The 23,210-nt window shown below is 43.9% G+C and overlaps 1 protein-coding gene across 5 annotated transcripts in view; it reads left to right on the forward strand.

Moving 5' to 3' along the window:
• Positions 1-19,662, forward strand: part of KCNQ2 (potassium voltage-gated channel subfamily Q member 2) — a 151,885-nt gene extending 132,223 nt beyond the window's left edge. For 2 of the 5 annotated variants that reach the window (XM_083507454.1, XM_083507455.1), the window contains 5 exons: positions 1,003-1,114; positions 3,443-3,574; positions 6,734-6,820; positions 17,440-17,563; positions 18,215-19,662. In XM_083507454.1, the coding sequence (XP_083363580.1) occupies positions 1,003-1,114; positions 3,443-3,574; positions 6,734-6,820; positions 17,440-17,563; positions 18,215-18,937 (1,178 nt within the window). In that variant the 3' untranslated portion in view covers positions 18,938-19,662. Of the gene's footprint in view, positions 1-1,002; positions 1,115-3,442; positions 4,066-6,733; positions 6,821-17,439; positions 17,564-18,214 lie in introns of those variants that run through there. The other 3 variants (XM_083507456.1, XM_083507457.1, XM_083507452.1) reach the window with 2 other exon arrangements.
• Positions 19,663-23,210: the final 3,548 nt, after the last annotated feature.

Below are 23,210 nucleotides of genomic sequence, written 5' to 3' on the forward strand. Positions count from 1 at the left end.
ATCCCTTATTTGCATAACTATCTACAGTATCCCCCTGCTGGCCCAGGGTGAGAACTTCAGTACATAACAGTTTGGCACCAGCTAGCTGCAGGAGTTGCCGGAAGGAGGCATACAAGGCCATATCCAACTGTTTTAGGAAGTCCTCTTCAGATTTTTGTAGAGTTTACTACTTAACCCTTTCTTCTCCTGAAGATATCCTGCAAGGCAGTGGGTACTGATTACCCTGCAGCCCCTGACCAATTATCCCTGAGGCAACGCTTGTTTTGAAATGTGATTTAATTGGAAGGGATGTATTTTTTTTAATGTTGTAAGCCAACCTGCAGATTTTTAAAAATAAATTATTATTAGAAACTTAAACAAAACGTATTATCCAAAAATATCACATCCTTAATTTTCCCCATTTTCCTCCCTCCCCCACCCTCCCATAAAGGACCCCCCCCCGACTCCCCTCAGTTCCAATCTTTGGTTTCTCTGTGAATACAGTTCTCTGCATGTTACAAAATTGTATAAAGCCTTAAATTGTCTAACTGATTATTGTCAATAAAGAGTTTGTGAGTGTTTATTCAAAACCTGCCAAGGAGTCCAATTCACTTTGTTGCATCATCAAGTACTTTGTAAAGGGTTCCCATTCATCTTTGAAATCACAATTGTCCTTGTCCCGTAGCTTATGTGTCAGTTCTGCATAATCCATCAATTTCTCTTGCCATGATTCTTTAGTTGGGATTTCTTCGTTCTTCCAACCTTGTGCTATTAAAACTCTTGCAGCCGTTGTCGCATACATGAAGATATTTTTCACAGCCTGCAGATTTTGGGAGCCACTGATGGGGAGCATACATTTCAGTTATCCAAAGCTGCTATCTAAACCTAGCTTAAAGAGAAAGGGAAAAGGTTGTCATAAGCTGCAATCACACTTGCCTTTTGTATATTCCCTGCACGTTTTGCCAGGAATCCGTCACTCTCTGCAGCAATAGCTTATTATGCATTTATCCTTCCTCAATCTAGATGCCTGCCTCCCCGGAGAAGACATGCCTGATGCCGACAACAAAAGCTGCAACTGCGAATTTGTGACCGAGGATCTGACACCGGGCCTTAAAGTCAGCATCAGGGCAGTGTGGTAAGGGAGGGAGATGTGCATGCAAACAAGGGGGCAGTGTGCTTGTGGGCGGAAGTGTGACCATGAGAATGCCAAGCAGTGCTGAACAATGCCAGGGGCTCAGTTGCTACAGGCAGGATTCTGCATGGCTCTGCATCGCACATAAAATACGGCTGGAGGAAGAAGCAGCTGGAGTTGGACCTGCCATGTTCACTTCCTGGCAGTTGGGTCTCTGTTGCTTACTGGGAGAGAGAGGCGTTTAGGGAGGTCGACGCGGTGCAGATGCACTGGCAGAAAAGCCAGAAGGCTCTGCTGGTGTGCTTGCACCATGCCAACCACCCCACCCCACACTTCCTCCCCGTAACCCACCTGCCAGGAAGTGGCCCACCCGATGAGCCCCTAATAATAATAATAATAATAATAATAATAATAATAATAATAAATTTATTATTTATACCCCGCCCATCTGGCTGGGTTTCCCCAGCCACTCTGGGCGGCTTCCAAAAGAATATTAAAATACTGTGATAATCAAACATTAAAAGCTTCCCTAAACAGGGCTGCCTTCAGATGTCTTCTAAAAGTCTGGTAGTTGTTGTTCTCTTTGACATCTGGTGGGAGGGCGTTCCACAGGGCGGGCGCCACCACCGAGAAGGCCCTCTGCCTGGTTCCATGTAACTTGGCTTCTCGCAGTGAGGGAACCGCCAGAAGGCCCTCGGTGCTGGACCTCAGTGTCCCGGTAGAACGATGGAGGTGGAGACGCTCCTTCAGGTATACTGGACCGAGGCTGTTTAGGGCTTTAAAGGTCAGCACCAACACTTTGAATTGAAAGCACCAACTCTCACCCCTTCTGGTGAGAGAAGACTTCTGTTTGGCATGGGAAGGAGTAGAACGGGGAGATGACACTCAGCAGTTAAACAGATATCTGTAGATCAAGGTCCTATGATGGTTTGGGCTTAATGCTAAGGAATATAGTCCCTTCCAGCCATGACAACATAATGACCAGCCCCCCTCTTGAATACCAAGAGCCCAAGTCATAGAATCATAAGACTGTAGAGTTGGAAAGGAATCACAGGATCATCTAGTCCAACCCCCTGCAATGTAGGGATCTTTTACCCAGTGTGAGACTCGAACCCACAGCCCTGAGATTAAGGGTCTCATAGGATGTAGGGTTAGAAGTAGAAGATAGCGTATTTTAAAATAGTGCTATTTGTAAGTGATAAAATGTGAAGATTTTTATGGTAAGCGTGGTTTTAAAAAAATGGCTAGAAATTATGATATATGTGAACTGCTAAAGATGAGGTAAAATGAAAATCAGATAAGGGGGACTTGGGGAAGCTCACCTAACAATGTTTAGAAAAAATAAGGATAAGACAAGAATTTGTTTGTATTGTTTGTTTTTCTGTTTGTGTTATTTAGTTGTGCTATAAAAAAATTTATGGGACTCGGGTGGTGCTGTGGGTTAAACCACAGAGCCTAAGGCTTGCCGATCAGAAGGTCGGCGGTTCAAATTCCCATGACGGGGTGAGCTCCCGTTGCTCGGTCCCTGCTCCTGCCAACCTAGCAGTTCGAAAGCACGTCAAAGGGCAAGTAGATAAATAGGTACCGCTCCGGCGGGAAGGTAAACGCCGTTTCCGTGCGCTGCTCTGGTTCGCCAGAAGCAGCTTAGTCATGCTGGCCACATGACCCGGAAGCTGTACGCCGGCTCCCTCGGCCAATAAAGCGAGATGAGCGCCGCAACCCCAGAGTCGGTCACGACTGGACCTAATGGTCAGGGGTCCCTTTACCTTTTATAAAAAAATTTGGAGGGGAAAAAAGAGATTAAGGGTCTCGTGTTCTACCAACTGAGCTAAATCAGTGCCCTTAATTAATACCTAAGAAGCCCCAACCACAATAAATGCTGACCTCTTCAAGGTTTATAGCAATAGTGCCTGTACGGTTTCTTCATGGGAGACTCTTTCATTGGAGAATTTCAAGCAGAGGTTGGGTGGCCCTCTGTCCTGGATGCTTTAGTTGAGATTCCTGCATTGCAGGGGGTTGGACTAGATGACCGCTGGGTACCTTCCAGCTCTACAATTCTGTGATTCCCTGCCATGGTTAGTCCTTGGTCTTTGCAGCATGCATGCAGCTCCTTGAAATCCCAGCATCTTCCTTCACACTAGGGGAGCTGCTACCAAGATGGGAGAGCTCTCCAGGTCTGACAAGCACAGAGAGTGGGGCGGGTATAGATTTGCATGGGGCAGAAACGAATGCATTGTTGGGGGGTGGAGCTGGGGAAGGAGACAGAGGGAAGGTAACAGGTGGGACACCCACTTGGCTGCAGGCCTCCCGTTGTCACTCTCTTCCTTCTAGTGTCATGAGATTTCTGGTTTCCAAGCGGAAGTTCAAGGAGAGCCTGAGGCCCTACGATGTCATGGACGTCATTGAGCAGTACTCAGCGGGACATTTGGATATGCTTTCCAGGATCAAAAACCTGCAGTCCAGGCAAGAGTCCTCCCCTCTTTCAACCTTCTGCTTCCTGCTCTCCATTGGGCAAGTGTTCTCATGGTGGAAGGGTGACCTTTTTGACCGTCGCCCACCTAACGTTTCCTTTCTTTTCCTCCAGGAAAAAAGCCACAGGTTTTTTTTTTGTGTCTGAGTAAGGGCTGCTTATATCTGGATTGCAGGGACTGGATTTGTAGTACAGTCAAACCTTGGTTCCCGAATGGCTTAGTTGCCAAACAAATTGGCTCCCGAATGCCGCAAAGTGTTCCGGTTTGCGAACGTTTTTCGGAAGCCGAATGTCTGACGCGGCTTCCGCTTGAGTGCAGGAGCTCTTGCAGCCAATTGGAAGCCACGCCTTGGTTTTTGAACAGTTTCGGAAGTCGAATGGACTCCCAGAACGGATTAAGTTTGAGAACCATGGTGCCACTGTATAAAGCATGAGGCTCAGATTGGCTCTTCAGAGTCTCAGTGGGTATGACAAGCAGTGAGTGTCCCTAATAAATAATAATAATAATAAATTTTATTTATATCCCGCCCTCCCCAGCCGAAGCCAGGCTCAGGGCGGCTAACAACAATAAAATAGTACAACATTCTAAAATCATTTCATTATAAAATTAATTCAAATCAAATTGATGGCAACCATTAGGCTAAAGATTGCCAAAGGAGGGATGGGTCCTACCCACATCCATCCCTATATGCTCAAGTATTTTCAGAATGGCAGCCATGCCAGAATGGGTAGGGACTGCATAATCTGGTCTGCATTAAGGTTCCCAAGAGTACTGTAAATATTATTTTCACTGGGAAGTCCAGATTGAAATTTAAGGAATCTGAAAATGTCCGTATGTCCTGTGTGCAGCAAAGGGACTGGGGAAAGAGAAATTTTGAATGTATCTCTGCTGTGCAACTGCAAAATTATTTTTGTAGAAAGGACTAGTGAAGCAAAGAAAAGCCAATGGAAATTGAGGATTTTTCAAATATATATAAATATATGGCTACTGATTCAAAACACACTGTTAACTTAGAGATGGAACAACATAGGGATTCACCTGTCCTCAGTAGCATGAGACTTTACAACTCTACAGGTCTTCCTTTTTCTATCTTGCATATCTGAGTGTAGTCATACATTTATCCTTTTCCCTATTTGCAGACAAAGATTGTCTCCCAGTAGTCTAATAAGCTGTTCTTGGAAAGGTTTTAACTTAACCGTCAGACATTTGCAAGGTTATTGCAAACAGATCGGAACTGTAACAAGAGTTCCTTCGCTGAACTGATACGTGTTAGGACTATTTCTGTGGACACTGTAGCTCAGTAGATGCTCCACCCAACAAGTTAGGATTCTGCTGATCTGAAAGATTCGCTCTCTTGGTTGCATCAGTGTGTGGATAAAATGTTTCAGCCTTCCTTTGCCAAGATGGATCTAAGAACCCCTTACAGATGTGTCTTAGTGGCGTAGCTTGAATCTATGGGCCAGAGAAGAGCAGTCTGTGAAGACTGATGGCTCCAAAGAGGACTCCTAAGTCCTCACACTTCTTGCTGCTGGCTTTGTTGGCTGTGCCTCTTCATCTGACTCTAAAACCGAACCCAAAATAACTAGAGAAACGCATCGTTCATTGTGCAAATACAACTATGTTCCTGAACTACAGCTCTTATCATCCCTGACTCTTGGCCATGATGGCTGGGGCTGATGGGAGTTGGAGTCCAATAAGAGCTAGAGGACCAGCGTTTAAACAAACCCAACATACCATGTGAACTGCTATGGTTTACCAGGTAAACAAGCTGGGAAACCAGTTGTTTGTTTCGTCCCGGTCAAAAGGGAGGACATTTACCACATTTCTGAAATACGGGGGGAAGCAGGAGAGGGGGCAAAATTCCCCTTCCATCTTGGCAGGATGATATTCAAATTGTGGTAAGTTGTCCTCTGGAGAAACGGTTATCTGTTTCCTCTCGATGTAGCTGAGGTTAAAGTTTAGCAGAGTGTCAAACGGTACTTTACAGTTTGGCTTGTGTTTTTGTTTCGTTTTGAAACCAACATGAACCCAGGCGGGTTGCCATCCTGACTGGAGAAAGGCTGTAGGAAATACTTCACCCTTCTTCATTTTGTTTTTTATAAGCTTAACATCACCTGCTTTTTTACCCACAGGGAAAAGAACTGGGGGTCCTTTATCTTTCCCCCCCCCCATGGGTGATTTTTAATTTTTTTTAAACAAACAAACAAACAAGCAAGCAAGCAAGCAAACAAACAAACCCTAATTGCTCATTTTTCAAAATGTTAATAAATAATTTTTCAATCTTTTTTTAAAAAAAATAAATAAAAGCAGTATATAGAATGCAATTTTGAGCTGAAAAATTCCTGGAAGGTTCCAGCACCTTCTTTCTGTGCTTCTTCTGCTCAGGTTCGCAACTTGCCCCTAGCCGATTCTGAATTTTAATATATGTGATAGAGAGAAACTCTGTACTCCATGTAAAGTGTCATTTGAACTTGAGGTGCTTAGTATTGTCTTCAAAGGAACATTTCAACTGTCAAAGGGCACTGTCCCAGTCTTTTGGGCGGGTTTTTTTTTGGGGGGGTGGGGTGGGGGTAGGGGGGGGGTGGGAGGGTTTGCTCCTATCAACGTCCTCCTTCACCACTCATGATACTTGTTGCTGCTCTTGTGAGGTGTGTGCCATAAGTTGTAACATTATTATTTTCCCTACGCCTTGTTTCTGTCTCTCGCCCCATCCCATCTGTGGGTGTGTTCAAAGCTTGTTTTCTCAAACCAGCTGAGAATGTGTTCCATGTAATGTGACAGGTGAGAAGTCTACATTTCCAATGGAATATTGTCATAATCGTTCCAAGCTTGTGTAGCATGTGCTGCCTATCCATTGTGGAGCAGCTTCCTTTTTCCGACACAAGAAGGGCTATTCCATTGTTGCTGGAAATTCTGCAAGTCTTTCAATTAATGGTCGGAATTTGGTGTGCTCCCAGACGATCAAGTTGTATGATTACTGCCTTCTGTTCTGAGCGGATTATAATTTTTTCAACTTTCTTCTCTTTCCCTTTGATTTCCTTTTAAGTTGTTCTTCCTGTCTCTGCAACTTTTCCAACCGAGTTTTCCTCCGACATGTTGCTTCATTATGCGTTTTGCTGGTGTCTTTTTTCTTCTCATTTATTTTCGCCAGGATAGATATGATTGTGGGTCCCCCGCCCCCTTCAACTCCCCGGCATAAGAAGTATTCAACCAAAGGATCACCCCAATACTCGCCTAGGTTAGGACTTGCCAAAATGCCTCTTTTTCCTGATTCATTTGCTTCCTGTCAACCCCTTTTCATGCCACGTTAAATGATGGCGTTTGTCACGTGCTGCTGACGCATATTGCACCGAATGGCTTGCTCTCCTGGATGTGCTTAATTTACTTTTACTTTTAGAGACACCAAAGGTGGGCCTTCACAGCAGTGCAAACCCGGAAATGGCCAAAGGACACTTCTCTGATCATCATCATTTTCCATCATTTTCCTTTGATGGAACCATTTGTGGCTCCCTCAGCTTTTAGGCTTGGGATGGTAAAAGCCATGGCATTTGTGTTGCAGCAATTTCAGTCTCCTTTAGAACAAGGAGAGCCGTTAACTTCTAATGGAGAGAAATTGCCCAGATAGGCTTGCAATGATGCCAAAATACTTGTAGAAGGTTTTTAACTAGTGGCTCAAGTCTTATGCACAGGCTGAGATCCAGAACTCCATATTGGATCCATTCTCTTCGGTGAACAGGGGAAAACTCAATAATTCCCATGTGCCCCAAAGTGTCTTCTACGATAGATGAGATGAGAAACCACGTTGCGCATTGCCCTGTGGATAATGCCAATCACAACGTTTCTTTGGATTGCAACATTCTTCCTGCACAATATGGTAGAACATTGCTTTCCCAATAAGTTCTAAAAGCTTATCTGAGGTTTTACACTGAAAAGGTTACTAATGGTAGAGAAGCTTCCCTGAACGAGAGCTTGCTCGCAGCATGCATTCATCTGGAATTGCAGGCGGAGTGTTGAATGGGGTCTCATCGCGCATGGAGTAATGATGCTGGCCCATGCAACATAACCCAACATTCTCATGGCAGACACACAGGGGTATGTGGGCAGTCAAGTCAAGATGGAAAAGGTTCCCTGAATATATATAAAAAATCTTAAATGCATCGTACTAGAGAGAGGCTACAATTACCCCCTGGTTTATTCTCACTTATTTCTAGTTAATAACATTTAACTGCGGCTTAAAGAAGGCTTCAAGACCCTTAAACACAGTAATTATATCTAGTGCAACCAAGAACTTGTAAACTGTAATTACATCAATGTAGACTGCTGTTTCATTATGAATTAGTTAATCGCTCAATCGCCTTCCATACACGTCTCAAGGTGATGTGCAGAATGCGCTAAAAACAGTTGAGAATAACACACCAAAACAGCAGCAGATGAATTTGAAATACAGAGTAGACTCCCATTGTAGAGACCTGTTCAGCTTGGAACAAAAATGTCTTCAGTTGCTTGTCGACACACGAATGCTGCTTCATAGAATGGGCAGCCACACTAAAACCCCTGCTCTGAGTTATGGTAGAATGGACTTCTAATACCAAGGAGCATCTTGTATCTCACAGCCATGGCTTTAGCTTGGCTCCGTACCAGAGAGATCCAAAACGGTTAGGGATTGAATGTCACAGTGCCAGGAGGAGCCAGATCACCGACCCCATCAGTAGTATACCAGCATTCCTAAACTCAGCATTCCTAAACTGTAGATAGTACTATGGGATTTTTGAAGAACGATACAATCCAGGCCCCCACACCAGCTGAATTCACATCCCATGACATTTGCTATCAGGTACCACTTACCTGAGATGATATGTTAACTCAGCATCTGAGCTCAGTGAGAGAACTCCATTGTGAAACAGGGTCGTTTCAGAGGCTAAGCAGGTCCCACCAGTGTAAAACAACATACATGAACACAAGTTTCCGGCCAGTTGTTTACCATGGCGTGCCAACAACAAAATACAGTCATACCTTGGGTTGAATACGCTTCGAGTTGAGCGTGTTCGAGTTGTGCTCCATGGCAACCCGGAAGTAATGGAGTGCGCTACTTCCGGGTTTCGTCACTTGCGCATGCGCAGGCGCTCAAAATGACGTCACGCGCATGCGCAGAAGCAAAAAAAAGCGACGTGCGCAGACGTGCCGTCGCTAGTTACATTTGCTTCTAGATGCGAACGGGGCTCCGGAACGGATCCCGTTCGTATCTAGAGGTACCACTGTACGCTTGTGGTGCTGCAGTATGAAATCCACTGGGCCCATGCAGTGAGTTAGGGCATATGAGTGATCCGCTCTCTGGTATATACTGTTTGTGTATACCAGGCCTTAAGAGATTCTTTCACTAGCCAACCTGTTTGTCACTTGGTTAACTGATTAGTTTAAAATAGTGAATCCAAAGTCCTGAGTGACTACAGTTAGCTTAACTCTGCTAGGTTTTTGGAGAAGAGATTGCATTCCATGTCAATTTGTAAATTGTTGGTAGCCAAGTCATGGCTTCCAAGGCTCATTTGTGTCCTCTGTAGGCTGCTGCTGAAAAGAAAATGGATTACAAGGTATTCATTCACACCCAGTTGGACGCACTCCCATTGTTTATCTCCCTGGCTTGCTGCCATTGTCCAGCATCCAAGGAATTATGTTATATTTGGCCAAGGGAGCTTGGATTTGTGTTTCTCAAAACAAGCACCGCACTCGCTTCCCCTGGCCACATACCAAGGGCTTCTTGAAATGGGAGGGTGGTCTGAAAATCGAATTTGGATACCCAAGTGATGGGTGACTGTCTGAGACCTCCCATTCTAAGTAGCAAAAACAAAGATCCTAGTGGGGTCACATGAGCTGTCATGTGCCCCTAAATAAATCCTTTGAAGGATTAGAATGTGAGTAGGTTAGACAGATTTGCAATCTGGTGGTAATACTGGCCACAATCCAGTTCCTACTTGGAGAAGTCCTATTGTAATAAAGGCGTCCCTCAAGAATCTATTGGTTGTTGTTTGAAGACAGAGACATTTTTTACTTAGAACTAGAAAGGTGTATGTGCACCAAACCATCATTTTAAAAATGTGAAGAAGGAAAGTGGCGCTATATATATTTGAGCTGCCTACTACGGATCACGAAACAGGTCAAATTTATTTTGACAGTGCATGCTAATTCTAGGGTTCAGAAGAAAGAACCACATTTCATGATCTCATTTATTGTCACTAAAATTCAGAAAGGTATGCCGCTGGTCTTTGGACCAAGAGGGGTTAAGAGAACTGGAGAGTTGAACTTCACTTTCAGAAAAGTCACATGGCACAGTCCCCCTGGCGCAGTACTACTTCAGGCTTTAGAAGAGAATCACATAATTTGGTGCTTAATTATTTGTTTACCAGGGAAAGCTAGCAGAGCATTGGACTAGGATTGAGGAGACCTGAGTTCAAATCCCCACCTCGCTCACTGGGCAACACTGAGACGGTCACTCTCCCTCAATTTGTCCATCTATTTGTTGTGAGCATAAAACTGTGGTTGTGTGGAATAAGTCTGCTGATAAACAGAGACTATGAAGAATAGTTCCAGTGTATCCCTCTTCGTAATGTGCAAGCATTCCCCATGCAGGGATTTTATTTTGTGAGGGGCCATCAGCACAGCCTACCCCATTCTGAAATAATAAATTAATAATTATAATAATTTATTATTTATACCTCGCCCATCTGGCTGGGTTTCCCCAGCCACTCTGGGCAGCTCCCAACTGAATATTAAAAACAATACAGCATCAGACATTAAAAACATCCCTAAACAGGGCCACCTTCAGTTGTCTTTTAAAAGTAAAATAGTTGTTTATTGCCTTGACATCTGCTGGGAGGGCGTTCCACAGGGCGGGTGCCACTACTGAGAAGGCCCTCTGCCTGGTTCCCTGTAACCTCACTTCTCGCAGCGAGGGAGGCCCTTGGCACTGGATCTCAGTGTCCGGGCTGGATGATGGGAGTGGAGACGCTCCTTCAGGTACACAGGACCGAGGCCGTTTAGGGCCTTAAAGGTCAGCACCAACACTTTGAATTGTGCTTGGAAACGTACTGGGAGCCAATGAAGATCTTTCAGGACTGGTGCTACAGTATATGTTCTCGGTGGCCACTCCCAGTCACCAGTCTAGCTGCCACATTCTGGATTAGTTGCAGCTTCCGGGTCACCTTCAAAGGTAGCCCCACGTAGAGCGCATTGCAGTAGTCCAAGCGGGAGATAACTAGAGTATGCACAATTCTGGCAAAAAAAAGAAAAGAAAAGAAGGAACCGTTCCAGGCGGGCATAACCACATGCATGGTATTTCTGAATGTGTAGTTCAGTTATTAAGGTGTGTCCGGATTGGTGGTTTTTCATGCAACATGGGGATTTGTCCCATTACAAACAACCATGTTGCCACGGATAACCTAACAAATATTTCAAACCAGTCTGAGGGTAAGTAGCCAGTCATGTGACATGGATGAAAAGGGTTGGCTCCAGTGCCTGGATTGTGCTCAGAAGGCAATTTTTTAAAAAAATATACCTTCATTCTAAAAATTCATCTCTTTTTCTCTCTCTTTCTTTCTCTTTTTATGCCTCATTTGAGTAGCATTGACCTTTGCGCTATCTGCTTTTGGCCAGAGGATGAACCTACGAACCCGTCTATTTGCATGTTTCCATAAGCATGGAACATAATGAAGCATGAGAGACACCTGCACCCTGGCTGAGCCGAGAATTTATATATACACATATATATTATTTCATTCCGCATCGTTTCAAAGAAGGAGAGTCACTGTTGCAAACGATTAACATGGAGTGAAGTATTTTTCCATCCCAAGTTAGCAGTGTGCAATGAGATACCTTTCTCCGTATTGTCTCTAAGTTGCAAGTGGCTCTTTAGAAGTAACACATATTGATCGATCTTTCAATCTATATCACTATTTGGATAGGTGAAGCTAAGGTGTGCAGAAATCAAAAACTTTAATTAACAGAACACAGGTTTAGCACCAACTGAAGGTGCTGATATTCTTAGGACCGAAACTACAGTGGTACCTCGGGTTACATACGCTTCAGGTTACACACTCCGCTAACCTAGAAATAGTGCTTCAGGTTAAGAACTTTGCTTCAGGATAAGAACAGAAATCGTGCAGCAGCGGTGCAGTGGGAGGCCCCATTAAGCTAAAGTGGTGCTTCAGGTTAAGAACAGTTTCAGGTTAAGTACGGACCTCCGGAATGAATTAAGTACTGTATTTTTCGCCCCATAGGGTGCACCGGCCCATAGGGTGCACCTAGTTTTTGGGGGGGGGATAAAGATTTTTTACCCCCAGGCGCGGGGCTGGGGCGGGGCAAGCCCGAGCTTCCCCCGACCCCAGCCCCCAGAACAGGCTGCTATCCGCAAGCCTAGGGAGCCCGGTGGGAAGTCTCGCCGGTCTCCCCAGGCTTGCAGAGAGCTGCCCGAAGCCCGGGGCACGCTGCACAGGCTTCGGGATGCAGGCAGGTCTCTGCAAGCCTTGGGAGACTGGCTCCCAAGGCTTGCAGATAGCTTCCTGAAGCCTGGAGAGCGAGGGGGGTCGGTGCACACTGACCCCTCTTGCTCTCCAGGCTTCAGCAAAAGCCTGCATTCGCCCCATAGGACGCACACACATTTCCCCTTCATTTTTGGAGGGGGAAAAGTGTGTCCTATAGGGCGAAAAATACGGTACTTAACCCAAGGTACCACTGTACTGGTCTTTTCACCCCATCTCAGAGGGGGACATCACTCAGACCTCAGGTTTTAAAGTAATATACCTCTGGGTACCAGCTGCTGGGAGCATCAGTGGGAAAGGGGCTGCTGTTTCCATGCTTTGCTTGTGATCATCCCACAACCACCTGGTTGGCCACTTTGGAGGACAGAATTCTTGGTTAGATGGGCCATTAGTCTGATCTAGAAGAGTTCTTTTCACCTCATATACACAAGTAGGAATTGTAACATCCATAGAGTATTGGTAGAGTTTATAAAGGTAAAAAATGACCCCTGGACAGTTAAGTCCAGTCAAAGGTGACTATGGGGTGTGGCGCATATTTCTGGCGCAATGGAACACGGTGACGGAAGCCAGAGCGCACGGAAGCGCCGTTTACCTTCCTGACGCAGCAGTACCTATTTATCTACTTGCACTGGTGTGCTTTCGAACTGCTAGGTTGGCAGAAGCTGGGACAGAGCAGCAGTTTATAACTCCTGTTGTGCAGATGGTGTCTCCTTCCATTCATTTTGACATCACGCTTGGGAGCAAGGCTCTACACTTTTCTTAGGGACATTTCACCATCAAGACACAGTGACAAACCCAGTTTCTATCTAGTGCAGTTCAGCAGGGAGCTTGCCATTAATCCTGGCTCCCTGATGAGGGTCCTTGTCTTTACACGTTTGCAAATCTATGTTCGTTGCATTCACACATTCTGTTTTTAGGTGTGCTCATGAGACATTTTTGTTGGAAGAGTACTATACAATGGTACCTTGGTTCTCAAACTTAATCCGTTCCGGAAGTCCGTTCCAAAACCAAAGCGTTCCAAAACCAAGGCTTGCTTTCCCATAGAAAGTAATGCAAAATGGATTAATTTGTTCCAGACTTTTAAAAACAACCCCTAAAACAGCAATTTAACATGACTTTTACTATCTAATGAGACCATTGATCCATAACATGAAAGCAATAAACGAAGTACTGCAGTCACACAATCAATCAATCAATCAGTAGCTGAACTGGGTTCCACACAGTCAGAAAAACAAAACAAAAAGAGCATCATAAACAAAACCGCAAGATAAATAGCAAAAACCGACAGACCTCAGAGTAACACCCAAAACGGAAGTGTGGCACTCAAATTGGAAGTGTAACACTCAAAACGGAGCATGTTCGGCTTCCGAAAATAGTTCACAAACCAGAACACTTACTTCCGGGTTTGCAGTGTTTGGGTTCCAAGTTGTTTAAGTACCAAGGCGTTTGAGAACCAAGGTACCACTGTAATGTGTGAATGTTCCCTTAGACTGGAGCTAGAAGCTCCTCCTTTGAACCAATTGTGCAGCTTCCAGAGGGGAGCAGAGAAGGTGGTCACTCTCCATTTCTGTTCTTTGAGTAACAGAGATGCATTCTTAACCCCACCACCCCAAATAATCCACTTCATTGATGTGGGGATACCTGATCACATACTGAAAGGTCAATGCATATAGGCACAAGATCGCACATTGGCTTTGATGCGAATAAATCACAATTCATAATTGATTTATGGTTCTGTTCATGCTGTGTTTGTATCTAAATAAATGCCATTAGATAGGGGTGTTCCATTTAGACCCCACACTCATGATCTTCATCTTCCTACCTCTTAGATGCATTTATTGGGTTTTCCAGCTTTATCGGCGAAAGAATGCTAGATGTATGGTTTCTTGCAAAAGAACATAACTCATGACCCGCTGACCAGAACTTTTTTGAAAGGATATGTTCCTGTTGATCCACAAAATGTAGCAACTCTTGACTTTTACAAGGGAATGTGCACAACGCCTGTGTGGTGAACATCAAAAAAATATGGAACGCGCTCTTACATTGGTCTTGTCAGCATTCACTTATGTGTTGCTTTATAATTCGCAACACCCACTGGAGATATGAAGAATTTTCAGTGCCCAAATCCATGCAAATTCCTTTTGGTGGAAGACGATGCCCTGCCCATTACACTGTGTTGTGCTCCTCATTTTGATGGTTGATTGCGCAGAGGCTCCACTTGTGTCATTCCTCTCACTCAAAAAAAGAAAAGAGCTTTTGTGTGTCAGCACTGAGCACCCAACTCATATGCATGGGGAAGGGTGGGGAGGCACACAGCTCTGAAAAAAACACAGAAGCCCAGTGAGTTGTGCAAACTGGTGAATTCCCTTGTGATTATTTACAGCAGGGGTGGTGTCAGGAATGAGCCAGCTCCAAGTGAAGGTTTGCAGCCAACAGCAGAAAGCAGCCAGGAACAGAGAGGCTTAGATGTTAGTCAGGCAGGGGAGAGATGGCAGCTGCAGACTTTGGCTCTTCCTGACCTTGCTGGGCCGGCTGATAAGGCAGTAGCTGAGAGCGGGCTGGAACACAGCCAAAGCTCTCAGGGAGCTCAAACAGGAGCGAACAGACACAAAGAGACTCTCTCGGAAAAGGAGGAGGATGGAGATGATCCAATAAGTCAGAGGAATCGGCGAATGGGAGGGCTGCTAGACAGGAAGCAAAACAAGAGACGTAAGGTGCGAAAGTTTAATATATTCTATAGACACCGGAAGGAATCTTCAGAAGGGACATCTTGACTAATGATGCCAGAAGCTTTGTTAGAGCTGTCTGGAGCTGTTTTTGCAATAAATCCTCCTTTTTAATTACCTATGCTTATTGTGTTATCAAGCTGGGAACCTGGACTCCTGACAGGTGGGGAACATTTGGCCCATGGGCCAATTTTGGCTCGTCATGGGGTCTACTTGGGCCCATGAGACCATTTCCCCAATTGGCTCCCATCTGTCAATAATCATAAATAATAAATTTATTCTTTATACCCCACCCATCTGTCTGGGTTTCCCCAGCCACTCTGGGGAACATGCCACTCAATCAGCTGACATCACACACTGAGTGACATTAACCGATTGGTGGGGTTCAATCCTGCTTCACCAGTGTGTTCCCTGGTGGTGCAGACCCCTGCAGGGAGCAGGATTGAACCCTGCTGGGGGCTGCTTCATGAGTGCATTCCTTGGTGAAGCATCTCCGTCCCCTCAGCCCTGTGGGTCAGCCGACAGGTGGGCAGGGCCACCTACCTATCAGCCGCCTGATGTCATTGTGATGTCAGATGATTGACAGGTGAGCAGTCCATCCACTTGTCAAAGTTGGCCCGTGGAGTTTGGGGAGATCTGGCCCACCGGGCCACAAAGGTTCCTCATTCCTGGTTTCCAGTCTTCACATTCTAAACACCCTAAAACAGGTACAAATACAACTCTAACCCTTTCTCTAGCATCTTGGTTGGCTGTATGGTTGAAAATGGCCTTGTGTTTTGCCCCTTTCCTTGGTTTTCATGACGTGTAACCGAGAGAGCACCTTTTAATTTTGCAAAGTGCTTTACTATCTTTTTCTTCTTAACCCCCTCTTCCCCTTCCCCTGTCTGCATTTGAACTCATAACTCTCATTCATCTCTTTGTGCATGGAACTGTTGCCCACACTGCAGAACTGCATAAGAAGCCTTGTTTTAGTTCCTTTTCTGAAAACCAACTTGGTTCCAGACAAATTTAACGTACCTGTTTTTCTGCTCTTGTTTTCTTCTCTCTGTCACCTGCACACTTCTGGCATATTATGCAAGGGTAAAGTTGGCCAGGATTAATTAATGGTTCATGGTTTATTTATTCAGCAAAATATACACACCACATAATGATAATGATAATAATAAAAACTCTAAACAGTTTATGCAAAATAGCATGAGATACTAATTTAAAAATAGCAGGAAAAACAGAGTGAAAACAGTAGACATAATAAATGTCTCATATATATATATATCACATTTTAAAAACACAAATGTACATAATAAAACCACATGTATGGATAGGCTTTTTATTAAATATAAAAAGTAATGCAATGCCTGCTTAATGTAAATGACCATATTCTGGGGTAGAATGAAGTCTGTGACCTACTATATTAGGTGGGGCTGACATAATCTTTACTCAGAACTGCTGTATTTTAAAATATATTAGGAAACAGAACTGTCTGCATTAAGCCATGCTTCCATTTGATCAATGCCAAGAATTAGAAATATATGGTCCGTTGTGTTGGTTGTTGGACTACAACTTCCATCAGCCCCAGCCACCACAGCTATTGCTCAGGAAGAGATATGGATATGGGGCAATTAAAAATGAGCTCCATGTTGTAGATTAATGTTAGAAAACTCTTGGGTTTGAGAAAGTTAATGGCTACTATCCAAGACAACAAGTCCATTGTCTGCAAAGTTCACCTCTGAGATCAGGAAATAATAATAATAATAATAATAATAATAATAATAATAATAATAATAATAATTATTATTATTATTATTATTATTATTATTATTATTATTATTATTATTATTATTATTATTATTATTATTATTATTTACTCAATCCGGAAACAAGCAAACAAACAAAAAAAATACAATTTGGGCATAGGCAGCTGCCCACATCTCAAGGACAGCTGAAACAAGTATCAGCTTTTGAGAATGTAATCTGGATTCAGAGATTTTGAAACTCAAAAAGTCTCATGAAATCCAGAACCAAATTATGGTGCAATGGAGAGTTCAGATCTTGCAAACTGGAAACCTTAATTTATTATGTCGGTGACAGGTTTTGGAAACCTGTAATTTTGTAAACTTTGTAAAATTTTGTAAAATTTGAACCTTCAAACCGATACCTTTTAACATGAATAAGTGCTGCAGGACTCTTCAGAACTTTTTAGGCAGAGAAGAACAGAAATAATGTTCAGATTAAATATGTAGGCAAAATCTATCCACAAGCAACTGCCCCAAAACATCCTAATTTATTTGGTAATTAACAGGCTTGACACCAAATTCATCTCAAAGGGCAAGTTTACTATGCATAATATGCCGGATTAGAAGTGGAGCCACATGTTTTGAACCAATATATATGTCACGTACAGAAATAGAGATATGTTTTTGTGTCCAAGTTTATATTTATATCCCTCTATTTAGGCAAACAGTTGTGTGATACTTATCAGTTAAGGGGAATACATTTCCTTTGCCCTACAGAGGAGTCAGAATAGAGCAGAGTTCTAGATCCCTGATTGTATCTTACTAACTTCATGGCTTTTTCTGGGGTGGGGTTTGTGCTTCTGGTAGAGTTGACCAGATTGTTGGGAGAGGTCCGTCAATGACAGATAAGGACCGAACCAAAGGTCCAGGTGAAGGGGAGCCTCCTGAAGATCCAAGTATGATGGGCAGACTTGGAAAGGTGGAAAAACAGGTATGTTGAAAATTTGTAAATAATAATTAAAAAATTCATTAATGTGAATTTGTGGAGGAAGGGGGGGTGGAGGAAGCAAGCAAGCAAGCAAGCAAGCCTCATTGTGTCACCTCTCCCTCTGAAGAAGCCTAGTAGACTGGCCTCTGATGAAGGCAGCTCTGGGAAGGGAGGAGCTAAATGGCAATTGATCTAATAGAGAGGGAGCCTCTCTGTCTTATTTCTCCATCTGGTTCTCACCTCCCTCTTCCTTTGGTATATATGTCATGATGAATGCCCATCAAAGGAAGAAAAAAGATAAAAAACTTATTACCCAAGGGTGAATCTAAGCAAATGCTGTTACCATGTATGAGCCAAGATGCAGATGGAAGGCTTAAGCCAAAGAGGCACGATAAGGAAGCAGATACATTGAGTGTGGGAAACCTTTAGCTGTCAAGATGTTGCTGATCTACAACTCCCACCTGCCTCATCAAGCATGGTCAGTGGCTGAGCATGACTAGAGTTTCAGCCCAGCAACATCTGGATGGTCAAATGTTCCCCCCACCTGGTATACATATTTGTGGTCTTGGCATGAAGTTTGGGGTGAATCCAAAGTTGCTTGGGTCTAAAATGTTGTGGGTGCCCATGCATTGGGTCCTGTGTGGCATTTTCCAGGTCCAGTCCATGGAGAAGAAGCTGGACTTCCTGGTCAACATCTACATGCAACGGATGGGGATCCCACCAAACGAAACAGAAGCCTACTTTGGGCCGAAGGAACCTGACCCAGCACCGCCCTACCACAGCCCAGAAGACAGCAGGGAGCACATTGACAAAAACGGTTGCATCATCAAGATCATTCGCTCCACGAGTTCGATGGGACAGAAAAATTTCTCTGCACCTCCTGCCACAACGGTGCCAAACAACTCATGCCCCCCTTCCACTTCTTGGCAGACATATCAACGGCAAAGCCACGGGACCTCCCCGGTTGGCGATGCTGGTTCTTTGGTGAGAATCCCACCTCCACCTTCTCACGAGCGCTCCTTCTCTGCCTACGGTGGTGGGAACAGGGCCAGCGCTGAGTACGCAAAGAACGAAGACATTACAGCTAAGCACCCAGAGAGTGCTCTGAGGGACAGCGACACCTCTATTTCTATCCCATCAGTGGACCACGAGGAACTGGAGCGTTCCTTCAGTGGGTTCAGCATCTCACAGTCCAAAGAAAATTTGGACGTCCTTAACAACGGTTGCTACACCGCTGTGGCCAAAATCAGACCTTACATAGCAGAAGGGGAGTCAGATACGGATTCTGACCTCTGCACACCCTGTGGGCCTCCGCCGAGGTCAGCAACCGGCGAGGGACCTTTCAGTGACATGGGCTGGTCAGCTCCTAGGCAGTGAAGGAAAAGAAAGCCACCTGAACACAACTTCAAGAGCATGGGGCAACGATGCTGTCCACATACCGGACATCTTCAGGAGACTGGGAGCTAATGTTCTGCAACCCAGAAATTGTGGGTGTTTTGCCACAGCTTGGTCCGGGGGTGGTGGGAGCAGAAGCTACGCCTGCTCTCTCCAAAAAACGAGAGGGGGCATTGTAGTGAATAATCTTGAAATGTCTGGATTTCTTTCATACCATCTTTCTAAACTAGATAGGTGAAACTGTGATCTTACTCCAGGGTAGGTAGCCGTGACTCTTGGTAATCTTTCAAGCTAAGAGGGCACACACATCACTAAGACAGTGGTTGAGCAATTGGTGAGACAATTTCTTCTTTTTTTGACTAAGAGTAGGCAATGGCACTGAGCTATCAGGTCACACACAAAAAAACATGCTAGTGTTACAAAAGAAACGTGTCACTAATTATGCCTTGGGGGGAGGGAGAAACAGAGCTGTAATGTACATTGACGAAAGGTGGTTTAATTATGATTGCAGAGAAATTAGCTGGGAAGAGCCGTACATTGAACGATTGGTGTCCAAATGGCAGAAACACAAATTTTCAGTGACAAAATTGTCTTGTGGATTGGAGAGAGGACCACAGCTTCAGTAGGTGTGCTTGAGCTCAAAGAACAGCAGTCTGTGTGGGATGTGAGACTGCTTTCACATGAGATGCTTTCATCCTTTCCTTTTTTTAAAACAACAACAACAACAATTACATCTGCAGGATAGCATCAAAACAGTTATTGATCTGCATGCTCAGAGGTTTAGATGTTTTTGCACTCTTTGGAATACTGTTTTCTAACGCAGGAGAGGACACACCTCCTTGGAAGGACAGTCCGTGTGCTGTGGTAGAGAAAGGGTTTTTGAAGCCGGGAAAGGTCCTAGGTCAGTTTGCAAGAATAGGGCCATAATGATGCGCCCACCAGCTCATGCACATTTCATAGCCACATTTCTAGGGTCTCTTGTTCAAGTTTAGCGTGGCTGCTCCTCATGTTAGGTGACATAGTGGCTCTGTTTGTGAGCTCAAAAAAGGAAAGAGGCAAGTCTTCCTCGCAGAAGCAGACTTCAGGACAACATGAAGATAACGCCTTGCAACCCCTCCAACACAGTGCAGATAAGAAGCGTGAAATTTCATAAGAAGGTGTGGCGGCAACTCCCGAGATCAGAAGTCCCACAGGAGTTGCGAAAGCGAGAAGACTCCAGTTGTGAGAGGGGCTTCACTTTATGGGGGAGTGGTAGATAGGTAGCCGTGTTGGTCTGCCATAGTCAAAATAAAAAATTCCTTCCAGTAGCACCTTAACTTAGTTGGTCTTTAAGGTGCTACTGGAAGGAATTTTTTATTTTGTTTATGGGGGAGGTTAAAACTGAGCTAAGGGCTGCTGGGCTCCATAGCTGAAAGAAGTTTGTGACTTCTGCACTTTGCAATCAGCAGGGAAGCTTTAGCGCTCACCCCACTTCTTGTGACGAAATCTGCTTCTCTCTAGCCTATCCACTCGCAGATGGATGTCTCTCTTTTGCTAACCCTGACCCAAGTCCAGAGCTGCTTGCCTCGATTTTGCCTGATGGACTTCCTTTCAGCTTCCAACCCAGATCCATTTTTGACCGTTGCCACTTGAAATGTCCTGCATTCCCCCCACTCCCACCCATTATATTAAAAGTTGGAAATGTTCAAATAGGGAAAGGCTAGGAGGGAGAATAGATGTGCAAAGCTAGGAGGGAGAATTTCCAGGGGCCTTATCAAAATGTTTGGTGTTGTTCAGAGAAGGGCGCTGTCTTTCTGCTGACAGCAGATTCACATTGCGGGCTTCTCCCAAGACTTGTCTTCCAGAGATTCGGCATGGTCTGAGCTGTTTCAAAATCCACTTTACGGGAAACAGTGGGGGAATACCCCAGTTCCCATTTTCTTTGCTAGCCTTCACTCTCAAATATACATGATTCAGATGACAGTATGAAATCGCAACACGGATGAGTTTGGCATTTTCCAACTGTGATATGTGAAGACGGCTCTGATACTCTCTTGGTCAGCATAGACATTTTCAGATCTTGCCACCCAGCAAGTAAAGTCAGTTTAGTAGCCCAGAAGGTTCACAACATAAAAAGCCAGGAGAAAGCAGGCCCTTGTTCTGCTTTTTAATATTTCCTATGATGCGGATTTTCATGAGATCGCCCTAAACAGGAAGTGATGTAGTGAATGTACAAATGAGAACAGCCCAGATAAAGAGTTATGTTAATCTGCTGCAACAAAGCCAAGAGACTCTTAGAACATTTTAAAGATTAATAGATTTATTGTGGCATGTGTTTTGGGAGGCAAAATTACATTCAGTTAGAGAAATCTTAGCCAATTAATCATAGGAGCTTTAATCTGCATAAATGTGCACGCAAATAAAAAAACCCAGAAGTTCTGAAGAATAAAAACTCTATCAAATAATGCACGAGTAATCACCATCTCAGAAGAAGCAGTAGTTACTCTTTGGTGAGACAGAAGGAGAAATAACCTGTCAGCGAAAGAATTTGTAATTTTCCTTAAAAGAAGACATTTTTCTACTTATAAAAACCTCCCTTGATGCGGGGGGGGGCCTTTTAAATATTTGTTGATTAGCATTTCCAAGCAGTGTGCATAAACACAAACCATACACAAGATAAAGCAAGAAAAAATCAGCACAAACCCAAACATTACCCTAATAGTTATTCGTTTAAGGCATTGAAATGTAATCACTATTTAAAAATTGCACCAGTATGGAATGTGTATACATACATACACACACAGACAAGCCAACAACTAATATGATTGAGAGAACAAAATGTTTTGGAAACTGTAAGAATGAACACATATTGAAAGTATACATGAGTCAACCTACTGAAAGAAATACCTTTCAGTCACAATGAAACCATAGGTTGAACTGGGGTTCAAGTAGATTGACATCAGCCATAAGTTGTTATGAGAGTTAATCAACTTAGATTGTGATTCAGGCTTCCAGTACAGCAGCCTCGCATTCTAGCTGCCTATTAAACTCCCTTTGCTTGTTTACAGTGATCTGTAATGGAAAGTATGATACGAAAATGGAAATGCCCCCCTTCCACTGATTTGTCTATGCTGCCCTATCAGATTTGTGCTCATTGATCTGCCTTGCACAGGGACAGTCTTGTTTGTCTCATGCAAACTGTACAGGGGCACTGCTGATAGCAAGTGATGGCATGCATCAGGTTGCAGGAACAGGTGCCTAGATTTTTATTCGGTCCTCTAATGGTGAACTGAACCTAAAACCTGTCTGTGCAAACACATCCCAAGCGTTCCCGTTCCCTGAGCCACTTTTTTTTTAATATCAATGTTTGTTTGTTAACTTTCCTTAAAGGAGAAAGAGAGGAAGCAAATTTACAACTGCCAAGGATTTTTGACATAAGGAATAATGGCATTAAAGGCACAGTGCAAGGTGATGGTGTTGGTGGCATTCCAGTTGAAATCCAACCTGAGACATATTCATTATGAGAATGTTAGGAGGGTCAAATAAGAAGTCTTCTCCTTCATCCAAAATCTTCTGGTTGTGATAATTGAGTTTCTGGGAGGATGTTTTTTGGGCAGAGTTAATACTGAATATAAATACGCTGTATTTATTCATTGCAGTCTAGTTGTTGACCCTCCATAGGCACAATATTATGTGCCTTATAGTAAGTCTAAAGGGAGACAATCACAATCTTTTGATAGCTTATTAACCAAGCTTATATTTTTAGTTCTGAGATAATGCCACTCATAGCCTCTCCCCACTGCTGAAATACCCTAGAAAACTCATTTTATATGAGTGTGTGCTTCTCAGGCTAGCATTCAGCTTTGGCCCACAAAGGCATGCCAAGCAAGACACATAGGAAACAATGCCTTGTGTATAGCTCCGCGCTCCCAAAATTTTGCCAAGAGAAGATTGCACAACATAATATTCATATGCAAATGCTAGCAAGCAAACCCACCATCTCAGTAGGTTTGGCAAGCGATACTGATATACTGACCTTCTGTGATGGCAGCACATCATATTTTTATTGTGAAAGAAAATGTCTAAATATAAACCTCCGTTGGATAAGTTGAGACATCTAACATCTAAATGGTAGTAGTAGTAGTTAGCATGCATGTAGCACTTTGGAATGGTCAAAGTGCTTTGCATAGATTAGCGTGGTTAGCCTTACAAGAATCCTGTAAGGTACCTTTGATTTATCCCTATTTCAACTCCATTTTTTTAAAAAAAATGGTTG

The sequence above is a fragment of the Podarcis liolepis genome (assembly GCF_965112155.1).
Source record: "Podarcis liolepis genome assembly, chromosome: 6".
NCBI classification, from domain to species: domain Eukaryota; kingdom Metazoa; phylum Chordata; class Lepidosauria; order Squamata; family Lacertidae; genus Podarcis; species Podarcis liolepis.